This window comes from Aquarana catesbeiana, linkage group LG12, assembly GCF_042186555.1.
Source record: "Aquarana catesbeiana isolate 2022-GZ linkage group LG12, ASM4218655v1, whole genome shotgun sequence".
Classification (NCBI taxonomy): Eukaryota; Metazoa; Chordata; class Amphibia; order Anura; family Ranidae; genus Aquarana; species Aquarana catesbeiana.
This window is the reverse complement of record NC_133335.1, coordinates 227,911,259-227,937,480: the sequence shown is the minus strand read 5'-3', so window position 1 is coordinate 227,937,480 and position 26,222 is coordinate 227,911,259. Positions and strand designations below refer to the sequence as shown.

Below are 26,222 nucleotides of genomic sequence, written 5' to 3'. Positions count from 1 at the left end.
TCACCATTACTCACTACGTTTCACTTAATTTTTGGACTTTATATGTTGAACATTTTTTCTTTAGATATAAGATTATTACACAGATGGGTCACACTATGTCTGTTTATTAGAAACACTTATTCATTCAGTGCTGTCAACAAACAGCTGTTAATTTAGATATCACATTTAGTAATCACGTATATACACATATATTTTTTTCTTTTAGATTTTTTTAGTATTTTTAGCGCTGCTATTTGATCACACTATTGGTGAGGGCGAGTTTATAGTGTATCATTTATTAAAAATTAGGATCAGCATCAAATGTAGAGCGCCTGGAAGATAAAGGGCAAGCAGTAGCGTATGTTATACGGCCTTCGGTCCAAGTCATTAGTGAAGCAGAAAACAGAAAGGTTGGCCCTCACAGCTATTGAGTTGTCTGTGCAGGTATCCCCCCCCCCCCCCCCCCCCCCCCCCCCGTGTACCTCCCACATTGGCCTGTTCGGGGGTCTGTCTGTGTCGGGTGGGACAGGCCTGGAAAACAGGTGTATAGGCACTGCAACCTTCCTACATAAAAGCTCAGAAAGCTCAGACCTTGAGGCTGCTGACACCTCCAACGTACCAGAATAAGGGAAGGGATCGTGACATCCAAAATGGTATTTCTTTTATTAAATACATGTATAAAGCTGTAAAACATCCTACGCGTTTCGGCCGTTAGGCCTTAGCCTGGACATCGTCCCCATCGCTCGCCCAAGGAGAGTTCTGGTTTCTTTAGTCTTCCATCAGATTCCATGCTGGGCTCCTGTGACATCGTTTCTGTGTCCGGACCGGATCTCTGTGTCATGTACTACCATAAAGGGGTGACCGATGTACTGCCTGTCACCTACAAAAGAAAAGATGGAATTGATGATTACTAGTTGTCTTGACACCATTTATCTTTGTGACTTCTGTGTTGACCTTTTACCTCTCCCCTTCTCTTCTCTTCCTCTTCCTCAGGTTTGGCAGACTCTGGGCCCCCTGTGTGAGGTAACAGCCCCCCTCCTCCAGACTGCTCAGTACACATTGTCCAGTCCCACTCTTCTGTTCTGTACAATGTGCCCCCCACCCCGGAACCCCCTCTGTTATTACACCCCAGCTTATGTCAGTACTTACCATCCTCCTCTGTTATATACTAAGGGCTGTATTGAGCACCCCCTCCGCACCGCACAGTCCCTGGGGTATGTGTGTCCTGTGCATGTTTCTGGAACCCCCTTACTAACAAATGCTTGCTGCAGAGGGAGCCCCCTCCACAACAAAGGTTATCCTATTAATAAAATATCAATGTGAAATTAGAAAATGCCTATCCAGTACAGCTCTGCAGTACATGTGCGATTCCCATGTTTTATACCTTTTTTTAAAGAAGAGCACCAAAAAATAAAAATTAAGACATCATCTACAAATCCTGTACAAATACTGTAGCTGCTGACTTTTAATATAAGAACACTTAACCTGTCCAGGGATCCAGCAATTTACCTGAGCCGATTTTTCAATCAGCTTTGGGGTGCAGGCGCCGGCATCTTCACTAAGACCCCTTTCTTTTTTTTTAAGCCTGGATTAAAGCCAGAGGCTCTAATAGACTTCAATATAGGTGTGTTACAACAGCAAATCAATGTTCACTGTTGTAACACTGATCATTCTCCTGGCCAATTAGAAAGCGTGTTTTGACACTGGTCACCCGATTGGCTGAAAGGACAGGCGATCCTATTGGACGCCTTGGAGGAGGGAGGAGCCACATGGCGGAAGCCGACGTGATCTAGAGAGGACACAGGAGCCGCTGCCCATAGGAGCCTGCAACCCGGCCGCCCATAGGAGCCCGCAACTCGGCTGCTGCCTGCCGCCCGTAGGAGCCCACCCGCCTGCAACCGATGGGGCAAGTGCCGGGGTGGGGGGGAGGGGTGCTGCCGACCGACCAACTGGGTTGGGGTGATTGTTTACCATCCCCCCCCCCCCCCCCCCCCCAAAAAAAAAAAAAAACCACCAGCCGCTACTGCACACCAGGATTTTTTCAGAATAACAAAAGGTAGGAATCTGCAACAAAGTTTGTTACAATACCTGCAATGTACAGAGATCACCCGGAGGGGGTGGGGGGAGGTTATTCTCAACAGAATTGGAGTTACTCTTTAATTTTTAAGCACTGCTCATGGTCCTGGAGTTTGGCTGATATAAGTCAGCACCTATTAGGAGATATATAAGAACACAATAAGTCCATGCAGTTCAACCAATAGAAGGGGAAAACAAATATATTACCTTATATATACAATCCTGTACCCACAGTTGATCCAGAGGATATATAAATCCACCTTCCTACATTGTAGCAGTGCATGGCTCAGAGACTTCGAGGTCCCGCAGCTCCGTACCAACTGCATGACAGTTCACACCAAGAATGGCCACTTACCTCTTCTGTCTGCATACAGCTCCTTCTGTGTCAGAACATCCCGTGTCTCCATGCTGCATGAAGAGCACATCCCACATCATCAGTCTGATGAACCATTTCCTGTCCTCATCGCTCTTCTCTCTCCCCCTCTGGTGTCTTCCAGGAGATGAAGAAGCTGCAGGAACTGATGACGGCCACCGAGAAAGTCCGCAGAGAGAAATGGATCGACGAGAAGACCAAGAAAATCAAAGAAATCACCGTGAAGGGTAAGCGGCTTCCATCCCTCCTCCCACCAGCAATCCTCAGATTACAGTATAATGGGAAGGATGGAGGGGAGAGGGATTAGAACCCCCGTCGTGTTTTTATGTCTTTGTCCCCACTGGGGAGATCCACCCTCTCTCTTTGTCCTGTATACTATTATCACAGAGAGTGAATGAAAGAAAATCCCACATTTTGGGTTGTCTCCAGAACAGGAATAGAAGGGAAATCTTCCAATAAGGACACTAGTTCTGGTGACAACCAGGGATTCCTTCACTTTAGAAGGACTCTCACTTCCTGTTGTGGCTATGGAACAGGAAGTGAAGAGATATCTCCCTAAATAAATATATATATATATATATAATATACAGTTGTGCTCATAAGTTTATGATTTCTTGGCCATTTTTCAAAGAATATGAATGATAACACAAAAACTTTTCTTTCACTCATGGTTAGTGTTTGGCTGAAGCCATTTATTATCAACCAACTGTGTTTACTCTTTTTTTAAATCATAATCACAACAGAAACTACCCAAATGACCCTGATCTAAAGTTTACATACCCCAGTTCATAATACCGTGTATTGCCCCCCTTTAACACCAATGACAGCTTGAAGTCTTTTGTGGTATTTGTGGATGAGGCTCTTTATCTTCTCAGATGGTGAAGCTGCCCATTCCTCTTGGCAGAAAGCCTCCAGTTCCTGTAAATTCTTGGGCTGTCTTGTATGAACTGCACGTTTGAGATCTCCCCAGAGGAGCTCAATGATATTGAGGTCAGGAGACTGAGATGAGAACTCCAGAACCTTCACTTTATTCTGCTGTAGTCAATAACAGGTTGACTTGGTCTTGTGTTTTGGATCATTTTCATGTTGGAATGTTCAAGTACGTCCCATGCGCAGCTTCCTGGCTGATGAATGCAAATGTTCCTCCAGTGTTTTTTGATAACATACTGCATTCATCTTGCCAACAGTTTTGACCAAATTTCCTGTGCCTTTGTAGCTCACACATCCATAAAACATCAGCGATCCACCTCCGTGTTTCACAGTAAGAATGGTGGACCTTTCATCATAGGCCTTGTTGACTCCTCTCCAAATGTAGTGTTTATACTTGTGGCCAAAGCTCAATTTTGGTCTCATCACTCCAAATGACTTTGTGCCAGAAGGTTTGTCTCTGAGCTCTTTGGTGTATTGTAAGCGGGATACTTTGTGGGATTCACGTAGTAATGGATTTCTTCTGGTGACTCGACCATGCAGCCCAACTTTCTTCAAGTGTCTCCTTATTGTGCATCTTGAAACAGCCACACCACATATTTTCAGAGAGTCCTGTATTTCACCTGAAGTTATTTGTGGGTTTTTCTTTGCATCCTGAACAATTTTCCTGGCAGTTGTGGCTGAAATTTTAGTTGGTCTACCTGACCGTGGTTTGGTTTCTACAGAACCCCTCATTTTCCACTTCTTGATTAGAGTTTGAACACTGCTGATTGGCATTCTCAATTCATTGGATATCTTTTCATATCCCTTTCCTGTTTTATACAGTTTTCCCGCAGATCTTTTGACAATTCTTTTGCTTTCCCCATGACTCAGAATCCCGAAACGTCAGCACTGGATGAAAGATGCAAGGGTCTGTCAAGAGTCCAGCAACTCATTGACCTTTTTATACACACACACTAATTACAAGCAAACAGATCACAGGTGAGGATGGTTACCTTTTTAATAGCCATTCAACCCCCTTTGTGTCAACTTGTGTGCATGTTATCAGGCCAAAATCACCAGGGTGTGTAAACTTTTGATCAGGGTCATTTGGGTAGTTTCTGTTGTGATTATGATTTTAAAAGAGTAAACACAGTTGGTTGATAATAAATGGCTTCAGCCAAACACTAACCATGAGTGAAAAAAGTTTTTGTTCTCATTCATATTCTCTGAAAAATGGCCAAGAAATCATAAATTCTGCCAGGGTATGTAAACTTATGAGCACAACTGTACCTATTGTGTACCTTTTTAGGAGACAAATATAAAATTCCTTGGTCTGTTGATCTGCTGTGCCCATTATGAGGGGTTCCCACCATTCCTGCTGGACTTCATGGAAAATGCAGAAGTAGGAGTGGGAAGACCAATCATGAACACTAGCTCAGCGCTGGTGGTGTGATTGAGCCATAGTAGAAAGCTGCCATCTCTACTTCTGCCACTAGATGTCACTGTGTGGTGTGTGGAATAGGAGACTGGTTTGGCACTGGGAGATGCACACATGGACACGGAACGCTCCTCTGAATAACGTCCTTGGATCGGTTCCATGCAGAAACAATTAGCAATCGCAGCACATGATGCGTCAGCTGTATTTTCGTCAGAGATGCGATGGCTTCGTCTTCCTCACTGCTGCCTGCAGTACGGCCCAGATGGTTATGTAGGTCACGCTTTGATCACATTACAGGCAGTAATCCCACTTTATGTCAAATGGCTAAAGCCGGCTGTGTAATAGGAGAGACATACCGACCTACCTGTCCCATAGATCCAAACATTCATAGTGCAGAATGCCTGCTGACTGTATATAATCAGTGCCTGAGAAAATTAATTCCGCCACCCTGCTGTGTATTTGATTGAACCGGGTGGTTTTAGCCCCTCCATGACCAGGGAATTTTTTGCTATTCAGCACTGTACTACTTCAACTGGTTAATTGCACGGTCATGCAACACTATACCCAAATGACATTTTTATCATTTTTCTTCATCAGTTTTCTATAGTGTGTGTGTGTGTGTAGATAGATAGATAGATAGATAGATAGATATATCTATATATAATATACACAGGTCCATAAATATTGGGACATCACCACTACAATAGATTTGAAATGAAAAGAACAAGATGTGCTTTAACTGCAGACTTTCAGCTTTAATTTGAGGGTATTTACATCCAAATCAGGTGAACGGTGTAGGAATTACAACAGTTTGTATATGTGCCTCCCACTTTTTAAGGGACCAAAAGTAATGGGACAGATTAACAATCATCCATCAAACTTTCACTTTTTAATACTTGGTTGCAAATCCTTTGCAGTCAATTACAGCCTGAAGTCTGGAACACATAGACATCACCAGACGCTGGGTTTCATCCCTGGTGATGCTCTGCCAGGCCTCTACTGCAACTGTCTTCAGTTCCTGCTTGTTCTTGGGGCATTTTCCCTTCAGTTTTGTCTTCAGCAAGTGAAATGCATGCTCAATCGGATTCAGATCAGGTGATTGACTTGGCCATTGCATAACATTCCACTTCTTTCTCTTAAAAAACTCTTTGGTTGCTTTCGCAGTATGCTTCGGGTCATTGTCCATCTGCACTGTGAAGCTCCGTCCAATGAGTTCTGAAGCATTTTGCTGAATATGAGCAGATAATATTGCCCGAAACACTTCAGAATTCATCCGGCTGTTTTTGGCAGCAGTCACATCATCAATAAATACAAGAGAACCAGTTCCATTGGCAGCCATACATGCCCACGCCATGACACTACCACCACCATGCTTCACTGATGAGGTGGTATGCTTTGGATGATGAGCAGTTCCTTTCCTTCTCCATACTCTTCTCTTCCCATCACTCTGGTACAAGTTGATCTTGTTCCCATCTGTCCATAGGATGTTGTTCCAGAAATGTGAAGGCTTTTTTAGATGTTGTTTGGCAAACTCTAATCTGGCCTTCCTGTTTTTGAGGCTCACCAATGGTTTACATCTTGTGGTGAACCCTCTGTATTCACTCTGGTGAAGTCTTCTCTTGATTGTTGACTTTGACACACTTACACCTACCTCCTGGAGAGTGTTCTTGATCTGGCCAACTGTTGTGAAGGGTGTTTTCTTCACCAGGGAAAGAATTCTTCGGTCATCCACCACAGTTGTTTTCCGTGGTCTTCCGGGTCTTTTGGTGTTGCTGAGCTCGCCGTTGCGTTCTTTCTTTTTAAGGATGTTCCAAACAGTTGATTTGGCCACACCTAATGTTTTTTCTATCTCTCTGATGGGTTTGTTTTTGTTTTTTCAGCCTAATGATGGCTTGCTTCACTGATAGTGACAGCTCTTTGGATCTCATATTGAGAGTTGACAGCAACAGATTCCAAATGCAAATAGCTCACTTGAAATTAACTCTGGACCTTTTCATCTGCTCCTTGTAAATGGGATCATGAGGGAATAACACACACCTGGCCATGGAGCAGCCAATTGTCCCATTACTTTTGGTCCCTTAAAAAGTGGGAGGCACATATACAAACTGTTGTAATTCCTACACTGTTCACCTGATTTGGATGTAAATACCCTCAAACTAAAGCTGAAAGTCTGTAGTTAAAGCACATCTTGTTCATTTCATTTCAAATCTATTGTTGTGGTGTATATTAATATTAAACAGGATTTATATGGCGCCAACAGTTTGCGCAGCGCTTTACAACATAGAGTCAAAAAAGTTAGAATTGTGTCGATGTCACAATATTTATGGACCTGAGTGTGTGTGTGTGTGTGTGTGTGTGTATATATATATATATATATATATATATATATATATATATATATATATATATATATATATATATATATATATATATACACACACACACACACACACACACACACACACACACACACACACACACACACACACACACACACACACACACACACACACTGCTAATGGTGGTGATCAGCAACTTATAATGGGACAGTGATAGTGTGGTGGGCAATATGACACTGGGGGGGAAACTGAATAACTGCCACTGACCTCACCAGTGACACTAATACAGTGATAATACTATACAATGACACTGGCTGGGAAGGGGTTAACATCTAGGGGTGATCAAGGGGTAAATATGTGCCTAACTATGTGTAATGTGTGTGTGTGTGTGTGCTGATTTTACTACTAGATCTCTGTTTCTCATCCCTGGTTTGCAGGGATAAGAAACAAAGAGCTCATTCCCTCTGTACAGATATTTGTGTTAAATGTCAACTCAGAGCTCTGGGCTGTGATTGGACATGGCCAATCAGCATGTTCCGGCCGTGACTCATTGGCCCGGGCTTGATGACAGTCTCCCGCTGTGTACCTGTGACCTTTGGGTCTTGTATAAGAATACTTACCTGACCCCATTCTGGTATAAGCCAGCCACAGAGTGCTTTCCAGGTCTAGAGCCATTGGCATTGCCATAATCTGAGTAGACTGATTTGAAGCTACTGTACCTCTTGTTCGGTACACTGGGTGCCTAAAATACGCACTTCCCACCAGTTCCTAAACTGCGGAATGGGTTAATGTTGAGGGACTTGGAGTGCTGATATCCTCTTTGTGCTCTTCAACCTTGAGGAAGCATCTCTGTGCTGCTGCAAAGAGTTGTGTGGAATCCAGTCCAATCTCCGGTCCATTCCTACTGCCTGTCTACAGTGACCTTGGTTACTTTTGGCCATCTGGCACCTTGGCCCCTAACAGCCTGCTCCAATTTACCCACCTACTCTCAAGAACAAAAGTATAACTAGTTGATAGAATTAAACATTTATTAGCACTTTCAATTAAATCAATTTTAATCAAGTAGCAGGGTAAGAGGTCATTTTTATTGTAGATTTAGCCCAATAACAGGCTGCTGCTGTCCCCGCAGCTCAGATTCTGGGATGCTGCCCAGGACATGGCAATCCCGGGACAGCTTTGTATAAAACGTGACTGTCCCGGCAAATGCGGGACAGTCGGCAAGCATGGTGTAATGCAACATTATCATTGGGCCTCCATGCACCTGGGGCCCCTGGACAGTGTCCAGGGGTGCCCATGCATTAAGAAGGCCCTGTCTCCAGACCTGACACATTTTTGAGACTCAAGAATAAGGGTATCCATTGCCTTGGGTTTCTTTCTTCAACCATCATTCCTCTGTCCAGCTGTCCTCTGTCCAGCCTCAGCTCTTCAAGAGGATATCCTTCCCCTGGTTGACCATCGTTCATTCTGAGAGTCCTTACCTTTTCAGTATTGAATCCTGATTGGTCTTCCCGGATGGTCCCTGTGGGGAATTTGTTCTGGATGGATCTGGTAGAGCCACTAATGGTCCCTACTTATGTAATTATTTTCTTGTTCTTCTGGCATTAGAGAATTATCTCCCATTGTTGTTTGTTCTCATAGTTTTGTTACCATGTGGGGCTTGTGGTCTCATCTGTTGCACAGGAATGACGCCATCCTGCATTGGTCAATCCAGATGGTTGAAGACCATCACCTGGAAATTTCTGGGGAAAGGATGGCGGCAAAGGACCTCACAGGTGTTGGATCATTGGAGTAGAGTTAAGGATCTCTGCCTTTAGTTCAGCTTTAAAGAAAAAAATGTGAAAGTCCAAAGTTTGGGGGTAAAATTAGGGAATGTCTGGGCACACTCTTTTTAACAATGGACTGATCCAAAGGCACCATCCATCAGAGGTGTCTGATGCACAAGACTGGCTGAGCAGAATTTTATCTCTTTCCCAGGTAAATATCCACATTTTTTTTATCTGTGTATTTAGCTGTTTGGTCTGCTAATCTTAAAACTAGTACTATGGATGAGTTAAACTTGTTTATGGCACAATTTGTATTTGTACAGGGAATTGTAGATTTTTCACCTGTCAGAGGTGGAATTTCAGAATGAGCTCTTATCTGCTGAGGGGGTGGGGGTGGGGGGATTTGTGTACTTGTCCTGGGTCAGTGCAGGCAACTAGGAGCAAATTCACACCTACTGTTTATCCAAGGCAAACACAGAATATCCTATGTAATAACTAACCTTCTTCCTACTATCTCTCTAACCTGCATGTTCCCATCACCTTGTGTCACCTCTCAGTAAAGTATATCTTCATCCATACATCAACTCCAACCATTTACTGCAATCAGTGCAATCAGGTTGAGCAATCAACAAAACAAAGATCTTTGAAATGGACCCTTCCTCCACTCCTAATAAACCTGACTGCATTGATCCAGTGTATTTAGTAAAAGTAACAATGTTAGTGTTGGATACTCGCCTCCCTCCTGCACTGCCTCCTCTGCTCTCAGTCCACCATCCACCCCATCTCATGGTATGTCATACGACCTTAGTCTTCTGTTGAAAACAAGGCACCCTCTGGTCTTGTGAGATCTATCTTTTTATTCTCCAGGGTCTCTGCTTTCAGAAAATATATCATGTTCATGTAGTTTCTAGCAATCGAATACTGATTTTAACGTGCGTGCAAAAAAATGGAAAAATTGTCCTGGAGGTGAGCTGGTAAAATAAAAAAATCTTTGTCTTCTAATAGAAGCCATGTTTTCTTTTTTTTTTCCCAGGCCTGGAACCCGAGATCCAGAGACTTATCTCCAAACACAAGCAGGAAATCCGCAAGTTGAAGGCGCTCCACGAGGCCGAGCTCCTGCAGTCCGACGAAAGGGCCGCCATGCGTTACGTGCGCCAGGCAGAGGAGCTGCGCCAGAACGTGGAACAGGAGAAGGAGGAACTGAGCCAGAAGGAGCGAGAGCTGGCAAAGCAGAGGTGAGCACGACACTGCGGTGGTGATGGGAAGTCTCTAAGAGAACAAGTCACAACTGGGCTGATGCAGACCCTTTGGCTGTCCCTATCTGGCCTTCAATGCCTCACTGAGGAAGCTGGAAGATGTCTGTGTGGAGAGCTGCAACAACTGGAAGGGGAGATCCTGAGGAGCTGATCGGTACAGGAGAAGGGCTCTGTTCTTTCGGATAGACTCTCCCGCCACTCTGCACCCTGGTAAAGTTCCTGTGTTAGCACCGTCATGCTGAAAACCCTGGGAGTCATTAACTTGTTCTTGAATCCAGGTCAGGTTCTGCAGAAATCCCCACTGTACCCTTCTCTACCCCTCTCCTTCCATCCATCTCTGGTCCCTTCCTTCCATCCATCTCTGGTTCCTTCCTTCCAGCCATCTCGGGTTCCTTCCTTCCAGCCATCTCGGGTCCCTTCCTTCCAGCCACCTCAGGTCCCTTCCTTCCAGCCACCTCAGGTCCCTTCCTTCCAGCCACCTCAGGTTTCTTCCTTCCAGCCACCTCAGGTTTCTTCCTTCCAGCCACCTCAGGTTTCTTCCTTCCAGCCACCTCAGGTTTCTTCCTTCCAGCCACCTCAGGTTTCTTCCTTCCAGCCACCTCAGGTTTCCTTCCTTCCAGCCCCCTCAGGTTTCCTTCCTTCCAGCCCTCTCGGTTTCCTTCCTTCCAGCCCTCTCGGTTTCCTTCCTTCCAGCCCTCTCGGTTTCCTTCCTTCCAGCCCTCTCGGTTTCCTTCCTTCCAGCCCTCTCGGTTTCCTTCCTTCCAGCCCTCTCGGTTTCCTTCCTTCCAGCCCTCTCGGTTTCCTTCCTTCCAGCCCTCTCGGTTTCCTTCCTTCCAGCCCTCTCGGTTTCCTTCCTTCCAGCCCTCTCGGTTTCCTTCCTTCCAGCCCTCTCGGGTTCCTTCCTTCCAGCCCTCTTGGGTTCCTTCCTTCCAGCCCTCTCGGGTTCCTTCCTTCCAGCCCTCTCGGGTTCCTTCCTTCTAGGGTTGTACCGATACTAGTATCGGTAACGGGACTGATACTGAGCATTTGTGCGAGTACTTGAACTCGCACAAATGCTCCCAATGCTTAATCCTTGGAATGCAACCGGAAGAGGTCAGAGCGGAGATTGAGTTTGAGTCTGGCAGCAGTGGAACTAGGGGTAAGTTGGCCGGGTCAGGGGTGCAGGGAGCCGCCGCATATACCGTCCAAAACGGTGAACGGAGCCGTCACATTCGGTAAAAAAAAGTGACATTCCGTGTCTCCTTTGGGGTGTAAACATCACAACGCCCATCTTGGTACACCCTGCACTCAGCTGCAGTAAGCCAGCAACGGACATCTTGTTACACCCAGCCCACATAGTTCAGGCTGGGTGTAACAAGATGTCCGCTGCTGGCTTACTGCAGCCGAGTGCAGGGTGTACCAAGATGGGTGTCGCAGCATACTTACTAGATGATAAATGTTAAATGACATGACTGATGAGAGGCAAGGAAGGATTTTGCAATACTATATGCCATATAGTATTGCAAAATCCTTCCTTTCCTCTCATCATTCATATCATTTATTATGCAATTGCCAATCAGTGCTGCATTTTAGTGCCCATAAGTGCCACATATCAGTGTCATTTATCAGTGCCCATAAGTGTCATCAATCAGTGCCCATCAGTCAGTGACATCTATCAGTGCCAGCCATCAGTCAGTGCCACCTATAAGTGCCCATCAGTCAAACTGTCACATGACATTAAAAAAAGTATCGGTACTTGTACTTGGTCTTAAAAAAGTGGTATCGGGACAACCCTACTTCCTTCCAGCCATCTCGGGCCCTGGCCTTCCAGCCAATGTGGTGGCACTTGTCAAACTCTGCAGTCAAAGTTGAAAATGCAGGAAACTGAAGCATCACCGCTTGTGAACAATGCCAGCCAGCTGTTATTCTACAATGTGGGTGGGCAGCCAATGAGGGTGGTAAAACCGTGGCTCAGCCACTGTTGTTACAACCCCCCACCCCAATTACTGACCATCTCAAACAGACTTATTTTATGAGCAGTTGTATCTATTATTATTCCCAGTGCCAGGTGTGTGTTTTCTAGATGTTTATGTACTTGCAAAGCTCCCTAGGTGCAGAATGAATATCGAGTAGAATTAAGTTTGGCCTCCACAACAGTCCCTGGTTCTCACGTGGTCCATTGGGAAAATTACGTTTCGTCATCGAAAGACGTCTTCTGGGGCATGTCTGCATATGCATGGGGGGGGATCTGGCTTATGCACACACGCCCTGGGCATCTCTGCTAGACCTGGTAGTGACATATAGTGTGTCTGTGCATGCAGTTTTCACTTTCACTTACAGGTCCCCTGTCTACCCTGTGATTGGACAGCGAAAGATGACGCATTAGACTGATGAGCTGTCACTCTGCGGTCTTGTCCCATCAGCATGCTCCTTGTTGTGCAACACACCTGATTGGCTCTTTTCTTCCTCTCACAGTCTGAGCTCGGGTGTACAAAACTGTACAGTACACTGCTGGAGGCTGATACCAAGCCAAAATCCACACACTTACCCTGTAATCTTTATAGTATTGAGGGAAGAACAGACAAACATTGTCACCTGTGTTTTCTAATGATGTGAAGCTTTGTGTGTGCAGGTATGAGAAGCAGCTGGTGCAGGAAGAGCAGTCCCTGCAGGAACAGCGCCGGCGTCTGTACAGCGAAGTGGCCGAGGAGAAGGAGCGGCTAAACCAGCAGGCCGCCAGGTGAGAGATTGGAGGGGGATTCTGGTTTATAATGCCTGAACTCCATACCTGAAGGGGGGGCACTTCCTTAAAGGGAGCATGGCCAAATTAAAGTGGGTGGGTGTCGGTGATGAGAAATAAACCATAAATTGGTTGTTAGCGTGTCACCCATTATTGGTGGTCAAGTGGGGGAACCCAGTAACGTCAGTCTTACTCATCGCTACCAATATTTCCACAGTGCCACCATCATGTCCCCATTAGAAATGCTTTCCTTTATACCCCCCATTCTTTATATGCTGAGTGGCGCAGGGAAGCAGTGGTAAGACATAGCTACCTGTTCTAGCATGCTGGTCCCAAATGATCCACCCCAAGAAATTCTATGTAATGTCACAAGCGCCTGAAATGGGTGCAAGAGGAGCGGTGACACAGCGCAGCAGACCAGGTAGGTATGTCTTGCTGCCACTTCCATGCACCACTCCTGCCTATGAGGGGGAAAAGGGCACTTCTGATGGAGGGACGGCACAGCAGGGACACGATCTTCCCCCTCATCACAAGGCTGCAAATGATAGGTAGATCACAATCAATCTTTTGCTGATCCCCGCTCTAAAGTAATAATAATTTACACTTTGAGGGCCCTTTTTTTAATTGTCTATCTGCAGCCTTGGAATCTGACTGCCCAGTTTTGACCCATCGTCAAATAGCATGAGATTTTCTCCAAATATAAAAGACACCCTCAGCTACTAAAAACACCCAACTCCAAGAAGAGAAAGCGCCCCCTCCAGGTGTTTTTGAAGTCTGCATGCGCCCCCCCCATTGGGGGAAATTTCCCCTCACCTCCTATTGGGACAGGAAGTCATGGGAAATCTCCACTAAGAAGATAGCCAAAACACCAGAAATGGTTCTGACTTCCTGCTTAACCGCCATGACAACCCTGATAATGGCGGTACACACCCAACCCTAATAATAGCGGTACACCCTCATCTTAATAATTGTGATAAACCCCCACACCAATAATGGCGGTACACCTCAAGCCCAATAATGGTGGTACACCCTGCACCCCAATAATGGCAGGAACCCCCACCCCAATAATGGCGGTACGTTCCCCCCCCCCCACACCCAATAATGGCGGTACGTCCCCCCCCCACCCAATAATGGCGGTACATCCCCCCCCCACATCCAATAATGGCAGTACATCCCCCCCCCCACACCCAATAATGGCGGTACATCCCCCCCCCCCACACCCAATAATGGCGGTACATCCCCCCCACACCCAATAATGGCGGTACATCCCCAAACTCAACAAAGATGGTAAACCCCCACACCAATAATGGCGGTACACCTCAAACTCAATAATGGTGGTACACCCCCACACCAATATGGGCGGTACACTCCACCCCAAAAATGGCGGTACATCCCCCACACCCAATAATGGCGGTACATCTCCCACACCCAATAATGGCGGGAAATCCCCAAACTCAACTAAGATGGTATACAACTACACCAATATGGGCGGTACACTCCACCCCACACCCAATAATGGCGGTACATCCCCAAACTCAACAAAGATGGTATACCCCCACACCAATAATGGCGGTACACCTCAAACTCAATAATGGCGGTACACCCCCACACCAATATGGGCGGTACACTCCACCCCAATAATGGCGGTACATCCCCCACACCCAATAATGGCGGTACATCCCCCACACCCAATAATGGCGGTACACTCCACCCCAATAATGGCGGTACATCCCCCACACCCAATAATGGCGGTACACTCCACCCCAATAATGGCGGTACATCCCCCACACCCAATAATGGCGGTACATCCCCCACAAATAATGGCGGTACATCCCCCACACCCAATAATGGTGGGAAATCCCCAAACTCAACAAAGATGGTATACCCCCACACCAATATGGGCGGTACACTTTACCCCAATAAAGGCGGTACACCCTCACCCCAATGGATTATCCGTACGATATATTTGACCCAAATTTGAGAGAGTGATATGGCTTCCAGAAACTCCTGCAGGAAAATGTTGGCATTGGGGTCCCCAAGAAGACAATTAGCCTTTCACCAGTGCACCCCCACAGTAGAAACCTCTGTTTTGGGCGGAGTTGGCCTTTTAATAGGCAGCAGAACGGCAGCTGGCAAACATATCAGAATATTTCACAAATGACCCCCCCTCAGTGCACTTTGCTGTGGTTTAGCTGCTGATTGGTTACATGGCGTATTGGTGGGAGGAGATTGAGCCGTGTGTGTCGTCTGTTCTCATCAATCTCTTTGGTGTGTTACACAGGCAGAGGGCGGAGCTGGATGAACTGAGGAAGCAGCTGGAAGACAACTGTTCCCTGGCCACCCGCGTGCTGAGAGAAGAGTACGAGAAGAGCAAAGAGGAGCAAGACCGGAGGCACCAGGTAACCACCCCCTTTATCCAGTCATAGGAAGGGTCACTTCACCCAGACGTCATAGTGCCGTTTTTGGTGGATGGCAGAGAGTTCAATCCTCCCTCTGGCCTCCCCTTCAGTCTTCTATCCTTCCTCCGGCCTTCCTATCAGTCTTGCACGGTTGTACCGGCTCCTCTCCTGGACTGAAATGTCTTTCTCTGATTTCACTGCACACTGTGAGCTTCTCACAATGTGCATTAGAAGCTGCAGCAAGTCAGATAGAGCCCCGCCCTCATTTCCTGGCTGGAGGACGCCCAGCATCGTCCCAGGTTTGGGCAACTGTGGCTCCCCTGCTGTTGTGGAACTACATGTCCCATGAGGCATTGCAAGACCGACAGTTACAAACATGACTCACAGAGGAACGATGGGATTTGTAGTTCTGCAAAAGCTGGAGGGCTACAGTTGTCCACACCTGATTTCTAATACTTTCCAAGCCTGTCTCTGGCCCGACCCTTTCAGTTCTTTTCATAACGGAGGTTCAGAAAATGTGGGCGTTACCTATGTAAATACAGCCTACCTAGGAACGCCCACTCCTCCAGACTGACTCACAAAAACCAAAGCATTTTGATATTTGCATAACTCCTCCCACTGCTTGCATCAGGACTGAAGGCTACTGAGGCCGGGAGCTGTGATAATTTCAGGAAACTATGAACAGCCCCCTGCTGGCCCCTCCCACCAGCCATGATCTGCCTGCATTGCATAGAGAAGCACATATAGGGAATATACTAAAACTTTTTTTTTTTTTTTTTTTCGTTTTTTTTTTTTTAATCAACCACTTTCGGATCGCCGCACGCTGATATACATCCTAACTTTGAAGAGGAATATCGTTGTTATGGCAGCAGCTAGCTGCCATAACCCCCGATATACTCTTTTTCGTCCGGTTTCCGATAATAGTGGTCTCTGCGGTTTATTCGCTGCAAGATCACTTTTATGGCAGCGGGAGAGGGCCCACCCTCCCGCCGCGCTCCGGTGCTCTCAGCTGCTTACCGGAGCCGTCTGTAGCGGTGGAGGCAATCTGATCCTCTCACGTCGGTGGCATAGAGACAAGTGAGGGGAAGATGGCCCCCATCCATCTCCATACCATTGCAGGGCGGAAGCGACGTCAAAACGTCACCTCCGCCCATAGCTCTTAAAGGGACCTTTTTTTTTTTTTTTTTTTTTTTTTTTTTGTTTATTGCATTTTAGTGTAAATATGAGATCCCTTTTTGACTCCTGATCTCATATTTAAGAGGTCCTGTCATGCTTTTTTTTCTATTACAAGGGATGTTTACATTGGATGTAGGACTGAGTGAGCGATGAAGTGGCATTACGTTTACTGAATAGTCGGGTTGTCGCCAAAGAACTGATTTACCATCCTACTTCATGGCATGGCTGTTGAAGGTTCCAAGGTTCTGAGGGACAGGGGCATCTCTGAGTCCGTGATTCGTAGTGTTTTGAATAGAAATTTACTTCTTGTAAGATCTTACATCTGACATGGAATACATTCTTCGCTTGGTGTGAGTTTTAGGGCTTCCACCCCAGGAGGTTCTTTATGGGACAAAATCTCTCCTTTCTGCAGCAGGGACTGACTGTTGGCACCATAAGGGGTCAGGTCTCTTTTATCTTCTGTTTCAGAGACTTTTGTCTTCTGACGATCTTGTACTGGAGGTCTCCTATCTACAGTGGGGAAAATAATGATTTGATCCCCTGCAGATTTTGTAAATTTGCCCACTTACAAAGAAAGGAAGGGCCTGTCATTTTTATCATAGGTGTATTTTAAATGATAGAGAGAGAATATCGACCAAAAATCCAGAAAAAACACATGATACAAATGTTGTTATAAATTGAGTTGCAGTTCAGTGAGTAAAGTATTTCATCCCCAAGCAAAACACGACTTAGTAGTTGGTGGAGAAACCCTTGTTGGCAAGCACAGAGGTAAGACGTTTCTTTGGTCCACTCTTCCTTACAGATGTTCTCTAAATCCTTATGGTTTCTTTGCTGTCGCTTGGCAACTCGAAGTTTCAGCTTTTTCCATAAATTTTTCTATAGAATTAAGATCTGGTGACTGGCTGGGCCACTCCATGACCTTAATGTGCTTCTTCTTGAGCCACTCCTTTGTTGTCTTGGTGGTATATTTTGGGTCATTGTCATGCTGGAGGACCCATCCATGAGCCATCTTCAGTGTTCTGGCTGAGGGAAGAAGGTTCTCATCCAAGATTTTACAATACATGGCCCTGTCCTTTGGCCCTTCAATGCAGCAAAGTCAGCCTGTAGTACCTTTTAGCAGAGAAACCGTCTCAAAGCATAATGTTTCCACCTCCGTGCTTGACTGTAGGGATGGTGTTCTTGGGGTCAGTCAGCATTTTTCTTCCTTCAAACACTGCAAATCGAGTTAATGCCAAAGAGCTCAATTTTGGTCTCATCTGACCACAGCACTTTCTACCAATCCTTCTCTGAATCATTTAAATGTTCATTGGCAAACTTCAGATGGTCCTGTACATGTGCCTTCTGGAGGAGGGGGACCTTGCCGGCTCTGCGGGATTTCAATCCATGGCGGCGTATTGTGTTACCAATGGTTTGTTTGGTGACTGTGGTCCCAACTGCCTTGAGATCATTCACAAGCTCCTCCTGTGTAGTTCTGGGCTGATCCCTCACTTTTCTCATGATCATCCTCACCCCCATGTGGTGAAATCTTGCATGGAGCTCCAGACCGAGGGCGATTGATGGTTATTTTGTATTTCTTCCATTTGGAAATAATCACTCCAACAGTTGTCTCCTTCTCACCAAGCTTCTTGCTGATGGTCTTGTAACCCATTCCAGACTTGTGCAGGTCTACAATCTTCTCCCTGATGTCCTCTGACAGCTCTTTGGTCTTGCCCATGATGGTGAGGTTTGAATGGAAGAGATTCTGTGGACAGGTGTCTTTTATACACATAACGAGTTGTCGTTAGGAGAACCTCCTTACAGTGACAGGACTAATCTGTGTACCACATGAGCACCTACTGTAGCCAGTCTATGGGAGCCAGAATTATTGCTGGTTGGTAGGAGGTCAAATACTTATTTTACTCACTGAACTGCAACTCAATTTATAACACTTGTATCATGTGTTTTTTTTATTTTATTTTTATGGATTTTTGGTTGATATCATGTCTCTATAATTTTAAAATACACCTATGATAAAAATGATAGAACCCCCTTCATTTCTTTGTAAGTGGGCAAACTTAGAAAATCAGCAGGGGATCAACTCATTATTTTCCCCACTGTAGCTCCTCCTCCTCTGTTCCTCTGTGACTCCATGGGATCCGAATCTGGTTCTCTCTAGACATTTCTTTCTCCACTCTCACCCAGAATAGTGTTTTAGTAGCCATCACCTCTGCCAGGTGAGTGTCTGAACTGGCGGCCTTATCCTGTATTTTCATTGGAACGAGGTGGTGGTGAGAGTGAGACCCAGGCCTTCTTGCCCAGAGTAGTACCTGCCTTTCACCTCCATCAGGATATTTTCTTTCTCTTACTCTGTCCAGCTCCAGTTAACAAAATGTAAATTTCTCCCCATTGTTTGTATGCGGTTTAGGACGTGAGAGTCTTCTCTCTCCCCTATGTCTGTCTTTTTTTCTGAAAGACCGATTTCCATTTTCTCATCCCGGATGGTCCATATAATAGAGCTCCGGCTTCTTGTTCCACCATCTCTAAGTGGCTCTGACAGAAAATCATTCAAGCAAATAGGTTAGGTCTCGCCCTTTCCCATCACTGTTTGATTTGTGAGGTTTTTTGTTTCGAGTCGCCTGTTTCCCAGATTTGCATGACTGATAGCTGATCCTAATACTCACATGTGCACTAAGTTCTACCTGGTGGACATTGTGACCTTCTTCTGATGTCAGCTTCAAGGGTCAGATCCGTCAGGCGGCTCTTGGAGCTGAGCACTTAACCCCAATTTTATGTTGCTTTTGTGCGACTGTTAGCAGTTGTTAGCCGTGTTGCCCACCCCTTATTTGGACATTCCTGAAGGTTTAAACCAAGGGTAGGCAACATTCGAGAGGTGGAGATCTACCACGACAACATGGAAGAGAGCAAAGATCATCACTACGCACTTTTCTTTTTTAAGAAGTTAACTAGCAAGCCCCCAGAGGTCAGTAGTAGGTATAACAGTCTACAGAGGTCAGTAGTAGGTATAACAGTCTACAGAGGTTAGTAGTAGGTAGGGAAGTGGAGGGGGTCAGGAGAGCTCAGTCCTGGGGGGGGGGGGTCAGGAGGGCACAATATTAGGGGGGGTTTAGAAGGGCACATTACAGAGGTGTCAGGAGGACATGGTGCTGGGGATTAGGAGGGCACACTATAGAGAGATCAGGAAGCCATGGTCCTGGGGGTGAGGAGCTCATAGTCTTGGGGGAGGGGGGTAGGAGGACATGGTACTGGGGGTCAGGAATACACAGTCCTGGGCGGTCAGGAGGGCACATTACAGAGGTGTCAGGAGGGCACGCTACAGAGGGATCAGGAGGCCATGGTACTGGAGGTCAGGAGTGTCCATATTTGGTTTTCCTAATTCAGAGTAGCGCAGGGAAGCTGCTGTTACAGATCTACCTGTATGGTGTTCTGATCCCTTCTCTTTCGTCACATGATGTTACCTTTGAATGAAATGGAGAAGATGGCCTGTGGGGATCGGCGCACTGCACACAGGTGTGCAAGAGCCCACAATTGAGTGCTGTCAAAGATGACAGCGAATCCTAGGCATCAGAGGCATTCCCTGCCCTGTAGCCGCACATGCAAGGGGCGGGGAATGCCTCTGCTATCTAGGACTGACTTTGTGCTTTGAGCTGACACTCTGAGGGGGGAGGAGGAGGGGAACTTGAGGGTCGACAGGGCAGGGACCTGTTGGTAGGTAGATCGCGATCGACCGGTTGCCAGCCTCCGGGTTTAAAGTATGTGTATGTGACCCCCTCACCTTGTAAAACAACCCATTCAGTTTAAAATGGATATGAAAGGCAAAGCACTTGTGTATACATATAAAAACATTCTAAATACCTTTTTCTTTTTTCTTTTTTTTTCCGCTCTGTTCTCAACTGCATGAGAGGTGGGGAGGAGAAACAGCAGCACACTAAGCTTCCCAGGAAATGGCTGTGCAGGGGGGGTGTCATGACAAGTCTGATCATTGGAGAAGAGCAGGCTGAGTTCCCAGCACAGCTAGAGAACTGACCACGATGTACTCTCATGCTTAGTGTGGTCAGTTTTTAATAGGAAAGCAGAGGGACTAGCAGGATCACCAGGGATTTCACACAAAGGAAGCAATACAAAGAGAACAGGAGATTTTCTCATATAAGTACATGGTACAGCAGACACATCAGGGGGAGGGAATGTTGGGGAAACATTATTCTTTGAGTTCCTGTGTCCCTAAATGAATGAGAAAGCTAAATTTGGATTCCATTGGGGGACACAGGTTCTGCCCTTCTGTGTTTATGATCATGCTATTGATAGTGCTCTGCTACAAAACGGAGGCACGCTATTAGTAGGAGGGGTTATCCTATGCTGGCCTACAGATTTTTGGTTTGCCAGTGTCCAGTCCTCCTGTAGGTGGCAGTATAACCTGAAGGTTTAAGACTTCCTTTGCCCCTTGAAGGACTCAAAAGGATTTTCTTGCTAGGACTTCATCCTATTCACCTCTCTGCTCAGAGTTTACCCTTTTAGGCTCGGTTCACATATATATGCGGTGCGGGACACACAGCCAAGCCTGTGCGTTTTCCACACCGCATTGTAATCGCACGGCATTCAATCAAACTGCAGTGGGTGTCAATGTTAAGTTGACGACGCCCCAAAACGGTTTGCAAAACCCAGTGAGATTGACAGAATCGCATCACATAGGTGTGAACACCCACCTGATCCGATTCCAGGGGGGGGGGGGGGGGGGGTCTTGCACTATTTTTGAGCGGATTTGAGCTATGCAAATGAATGACTGAGATTTGAATAGGAATCTGGTGCGATTTTCCTATCTGAATAACATGTGGTGTCCCGCACAAGTGTGAACCCAGCCTTAGGCTTCATTCATATCTATGCAGGTTTGTGACTGATGCGTTCTACATTGCTTTTCGTGTTTTTGGACACGCGATTTGTGTTTTTTTTTTTTTTTTTTTCCTCCAGCTGGAAGAACTGGAGGACATTGTACCTTCTAGCTATAAATCTATTTATGTACCTTATTTAGCTTATTATTTACATGCATCCGGAATATAATGGCTTTCTTGTGCCATCGTTTGCTTTTAATATTTGTTTTGGAGACGATGCAGGGAACCAATACGATGTCTTTCATCTAATAGATTATTGAACAGGAAGACAATTGTCTTTTAGGAACTTGGATGTCCTGTATGGATGACTTGGATTAAAGCTCCGCTCCAGGCAAACTGCTAAATACACAAATTAAATAATTATATACTATATTGTGAAAAGTATTGGGACGCCTGCCTTTACACACACATAAAACTTTAATGGCATCCCAGTCTTAGTCCGTAGGGTTCAATATTGGGTTGGCTCCGCCCTTTGCAGCTATAACAGCTTCAACTCTTCTGGGAAGGCTGTCCACAAGGTTTAGGAGTGTGTCTATGGGGATGTTTGCCCATTCTTCCAGAAGCGCATTTCTGAGGTCAGGCACTGATGTTGGACGAGAAGGCCTGGCTCGTAGCCTCTGCTCGAATTCATCCCAAAGGTTTTCTATTGGGTTCAGGTCAGGAATCTGTGCAGGCCAGTCAAGTTCCTCCACCCCAAACTCGCTCATCCATGTCTTTATGGACCTTGCTTTGTGCACTGGTCCAAATCATTTGGTGGAGGGGGGATTATGGTGTGGGGGTTGTTTTTCAGGGCTTGGCCCCTTATTTCCATTGAAGGGAACTCTTAAGGCGTCAGCATACCAAGACATTTTGGACAATTTCATGCTCCCAACTTTGTGGGAACAGTTTGGGGATGGCCCCTTCCTGTTCCAACATGACTGAGCACCAGTGCACAAAGCAAGGTCCATAAAGACATGGATGAGCGAGTTTGTGGTGGAGGAACTTGACTGACCTGCACAGAGTCCTGATCTCAACCTGATAGAACACCTTTAGGATGAATTAAAGCGGAGAATGTGAGCCAGGCCTTCTCGTCCAAGATCAGCGCCTGACCTCACAAATGCACTTCTGGAAGAATGGTCAAACATTCCCATAGACACACTCCTAAACCTTGTGGACGGCCTTCCCAGAAGAGTTGAAGCTGTTATAGCTGCAAAGGGTGGGCCGACTCAATATTGAACCCTACGGACTAAGTCTGGGATGCCATTAAAGTTCATGTGCGTGTAAAGACAGGCGTCCCAATACTTTTGGCAATATAGTTTATGAAAGCTGTTTTTAAATGACAAATAATTTTGTATTTCCATCCGTTCCCGTGATTTCAACAGCTCTACCACACATTGCCAGGCTGTTTGGCAGGGTAGGGTTTTTTTTTTTTTTTTTTAAAGCAGAAGCAGCAGACTGATGTGCTTATCTCTCTGCTCTCTCCTGCTATCAGCTGACTTCATGTCAACATATGAACTGACTGGCAGTATGTACGTCCTCTTCCACTTACATTCCAGGACTGCAATAGGCTGATACCAGGTCACATTCAGGTACTTAGAGGTCTCGTCCCTCCCCTATCCTGTGATTGGACAGGGAAAGGAGAAGCAGCAGACTGATGAGCTCATCTCTCTGTCACTCTGCTCTCTCCTGTCAAGCAAGTGGAGCTGTACATACATTTTTTTCCTTTTCCCCTCTAAATCCGAAGTGGCAAAAACTGAAAAAGTAGCTGATTATATATATATATATATATATATATATATATATATATATATATATATATATATATTATAGATAGATATATAATAGATAGAGATATATATATATATATATATATATATATAAGAGAGAGAGAGAAATCTCTCTCTCTCTCTCTCTCTCTCTCTCTCTCTCTCTCTCTCGATCTCTCTCTCGATCTCTCTCTCGATCTCTCTCTCGATCTCTCTCTCGATCTCTCTCTCGATCTCTCTCTCGATCTCTCTCTCTCGATCTCTCTCTCGATCTCTCTCTCGATCTCTCTCTCTCTCTCGCTCTCTCTCGCTCTCTCTCTCTCTCTAGTTATTTATCAAATTAAAGTAGAGGTAACCCCTCCCACTGGAGTCATCTGAGTGACCTAAAGGGTTAGGAAACAACGCAATAAATAAAAAATTGCCTTTATATATTGTGACGCGGGAGGCGGAGATTTCTTGCTCTGTAACAGGCCGTGAGATTGATGCCAAGGAAAAAAAAAATAAAGGTTACACCTATTTATTTGTTTTTTTTCTGTTTTGACATCAGGCCGAAATCAAAGCCTTGAAGGAGCGATTAGAGATCGAGAAGCAAGCGTGGGAGCAGAACTACATGAAGAAAGAGGTAAACACTCCCCCATTGTCTGTCTGTCCATGCTGAGTGATGGACGTCCTCCTTCTTAAAGGGTCAGGCCACCGGATATTGATATTCCCACGAGAGATGTTTGGAAACCTTAGCGGAGGGTGCGTGACCTCCTGTATACAGGGCAGCTCTTCAGCATATACTGCTGCCTATAGTTGGCTGGGCCGAGCCATGAAAGCTCATTTCCTTGGATCGCCGGGCACCATTATTATTCCCTATTGGAAGTGGGGTTCAGCTCAAGGCGTCATTTGCTGGGAGGAGTGTCAAACCTGCACGCTCTGCTTTCTTTTTTACTGCCAGAATTAAAGTGTTTTGTAAACCTCAGACATGAAATCTGAACAAAGCATATCCCTCTATAGTGTGTAATTGTCTCAGTCCAGAGCATGAAGTGTCATTTCTGTCTGCTGCCTCCTTCCTCCGCTATCTGCGTGAGTCACTTCTGACAAGTTTTCCTGACACCAAGCGATTAAAAAGGTGACAGGGGAGGGATCTCCAGCACACAGCCTCAGCCCCCTTCCCTCCCCCTCCAATCAGCTCTCCTCCCTGGTGTTCTTCAAGATTTTGTGTAAATTCTGCACTTTGAATGGCTGTAGAGAATAGAAGGCTGCAGATAAACGGGTACAACATATGTGGGAGGATTTGCGTCCTCTCTGTGTATCACTTGAGGCCAGTCGCTGCACTGGGGATATGGAGGGTTTACACGCATCTATCTCTCTGCTGCTTCTTCTGCTTGAAAAGCGCAATATAGAGCTTCAAGCTGTTTCTGCTGCCCACCTCTGGTGACTTTCGTCATCCTGGGCCACCAGTCCTTCACCAGCTGTTCAGGTTTTATGAGAAGCTGAGGCCTTGCCGCTTACTCTGAGCCTTAATGTCGCCCAGTTGCTACATGTCCAATTCTAGATGGGGGTGGGGGTTAATGGGTCCTGATGTCCCAGGTGCCCCCAACTCACATTCTACTAATGGCTCTGGGGATGTTTGCAGCACGCCTACTGATGGTGCCAACATCTGGAGTCTGGAGGTTATCCTCTGCTCTTATGCCATGTACACACGGGCGGACTTTTCAACCGGACTGGTCCGTCGGACAATCCGACCGCGTGTGGGCTTCATCGGACCTTCAGAGGACTTTTTCTGTCGAAAATAAGACGGACTTTAGATTTGGAACATGTTTCAAATCTTTCTGCCGGAACTCCGTTCCTATCGAGAAATCTGCTCGTCTGTACGCTAGTCCAAGGGACGAAAACTGGCTATGAACTTCCTTATTTTAGTCCAGTCGTACGTCATTCTGTACGAATTCATCGGACTTTGGTGTGATTGTGTGTAGGCAAGTCCGTTCATTAGAGAATCCGTCGTAACTCCGTCGGAAAGACCATCGGACCTTTGATGCCGAAAAGTCCGCCCGTGTGTGCACGGCATTAGAGTCTGTTCCATCCTCTGAGTCCTCTTTGGCTCTGTTGAGGGTGGCTGGACCCCCTCCTGGTTGAGGTTTTTATTGTCATGGTTATGCAGAACTTTATGGTCCATATCATCCAGTTATTTGCAGTTATTTGCAGATATTGCAGAGGCCACAAGCGTACTCCTATTCCCTCTCCTGCCAATTCAATACCTGATTTGTCAACGGCCTCAGCAGCTTACCAGCCTCAATGATTGATTCTGAATGGTTCCAGTGCTGGAGTGAGGAAGTTGCCCCTTTTTTTGAAGTTGCAGTTCTGCTTCCCTGCAGTGGTTAGCAGGTAAAAGCAGCCTCGCCTCGATTCATCCAAGCCACGCCCCCAACAGGTGCAGGACGAAACATGTTGGAGGCATGGCTTGGATGTATCGAGCTTAAGGCTGCTTTTATCTGCTTGGGCCGGATGAGGTGTGTGGCGGCTAGGCCATCTCTGCCAATTTCTACAACGTTCTTTAGGTCCCAACGAACCTTTCCCCAGCCTGCACCCTTACTAGTCAGCCGCATCCAATTCATCGGAACCTTGTCAGCCTGAGCGGGGGCCACTAAGCATTTATCGGGGGGGGGGGGGGGGGGGTCGTACAGGAGAAGCCTGCTGCTTCTACTAGTGCTGTTTCCAGTATTGGGTGATGTAAAACTTTTCCCTTTTGCACCCGTTTTTTCCAGTTATTTCTGTATGGAGAATGAAAACCTCTTGATAAGCTATTTGGTGAGGATTTTGTGCAGAAGTGGTCCATTCCCACAGTGGATCCAGCAGTGTCCCACCTTAACAAGGCACTACCTATTCCAAAAGCAGACATGGCTGTCTGTAAGGACCCAACCGATAAGTAGTTAGAAGCCCTTTCTAAAGTTCTGTTCACATTTTACTAGAAGACTTCTGTCCCATTTTGTTGTAGAAAACATATTGCCCTCCAGCAGGTATTATATATGTATAGGACACCTAAGTGCTGAACGGTGGAGCTGTTGTGTAGAAAGGGTTTGATCTGCATGGCCTCTGATGGACAATGTCCCTTTGGACCAGCTGTTGACAACATAATCAAGGATGATGCTACTTGTGTCAAGAACACCCATCTTCCTCCACAG

At 46.0% G+C, this 26,222-nt stretch overlaps 1 protein-coding gene across 4 annotated transcripts in view; it reads left to right on the top strand.

The window, feature by feature from the left end:
* The window catches only part of CEP131 (centrosomal protein 131), a 120,910-nt gene that overhangs the window by 53,688 nt on the left and 41,000 nt on the right, over positions 1-26,222 (top strand). For 3 of the 4 annotated variants that reach the window (XM_073606858.1, XM_073606854.1, XM_073606856.1), the window contains 6 exons: positions 973-1,002; positions 2,553-2,655; positions 9,911-10,112; positions 12,745-12,852; positions 15,134-15,251; positions 23,603-23,677. In XM_073606858.1, coding sequence (XP_073462959.1) covers positions 973-1,002; positions 2,553-2,655; positions 9,911-10,112; positions 12,745-12,852; positions 15,134-15,251; positions 23,603-23,677 — 636 coding nt within the window. The remainder of the gene's footprint in view (positions 1-972; positions 1,003-2,552; positions 2,656-9,910; positions 10,113-12,744; positions 12,853-15,133; positions 15,252-23,602; positions 23,678-26,222) is intronic. The other variant, XM_073606855.1, reaches the window with a different exon arrangement.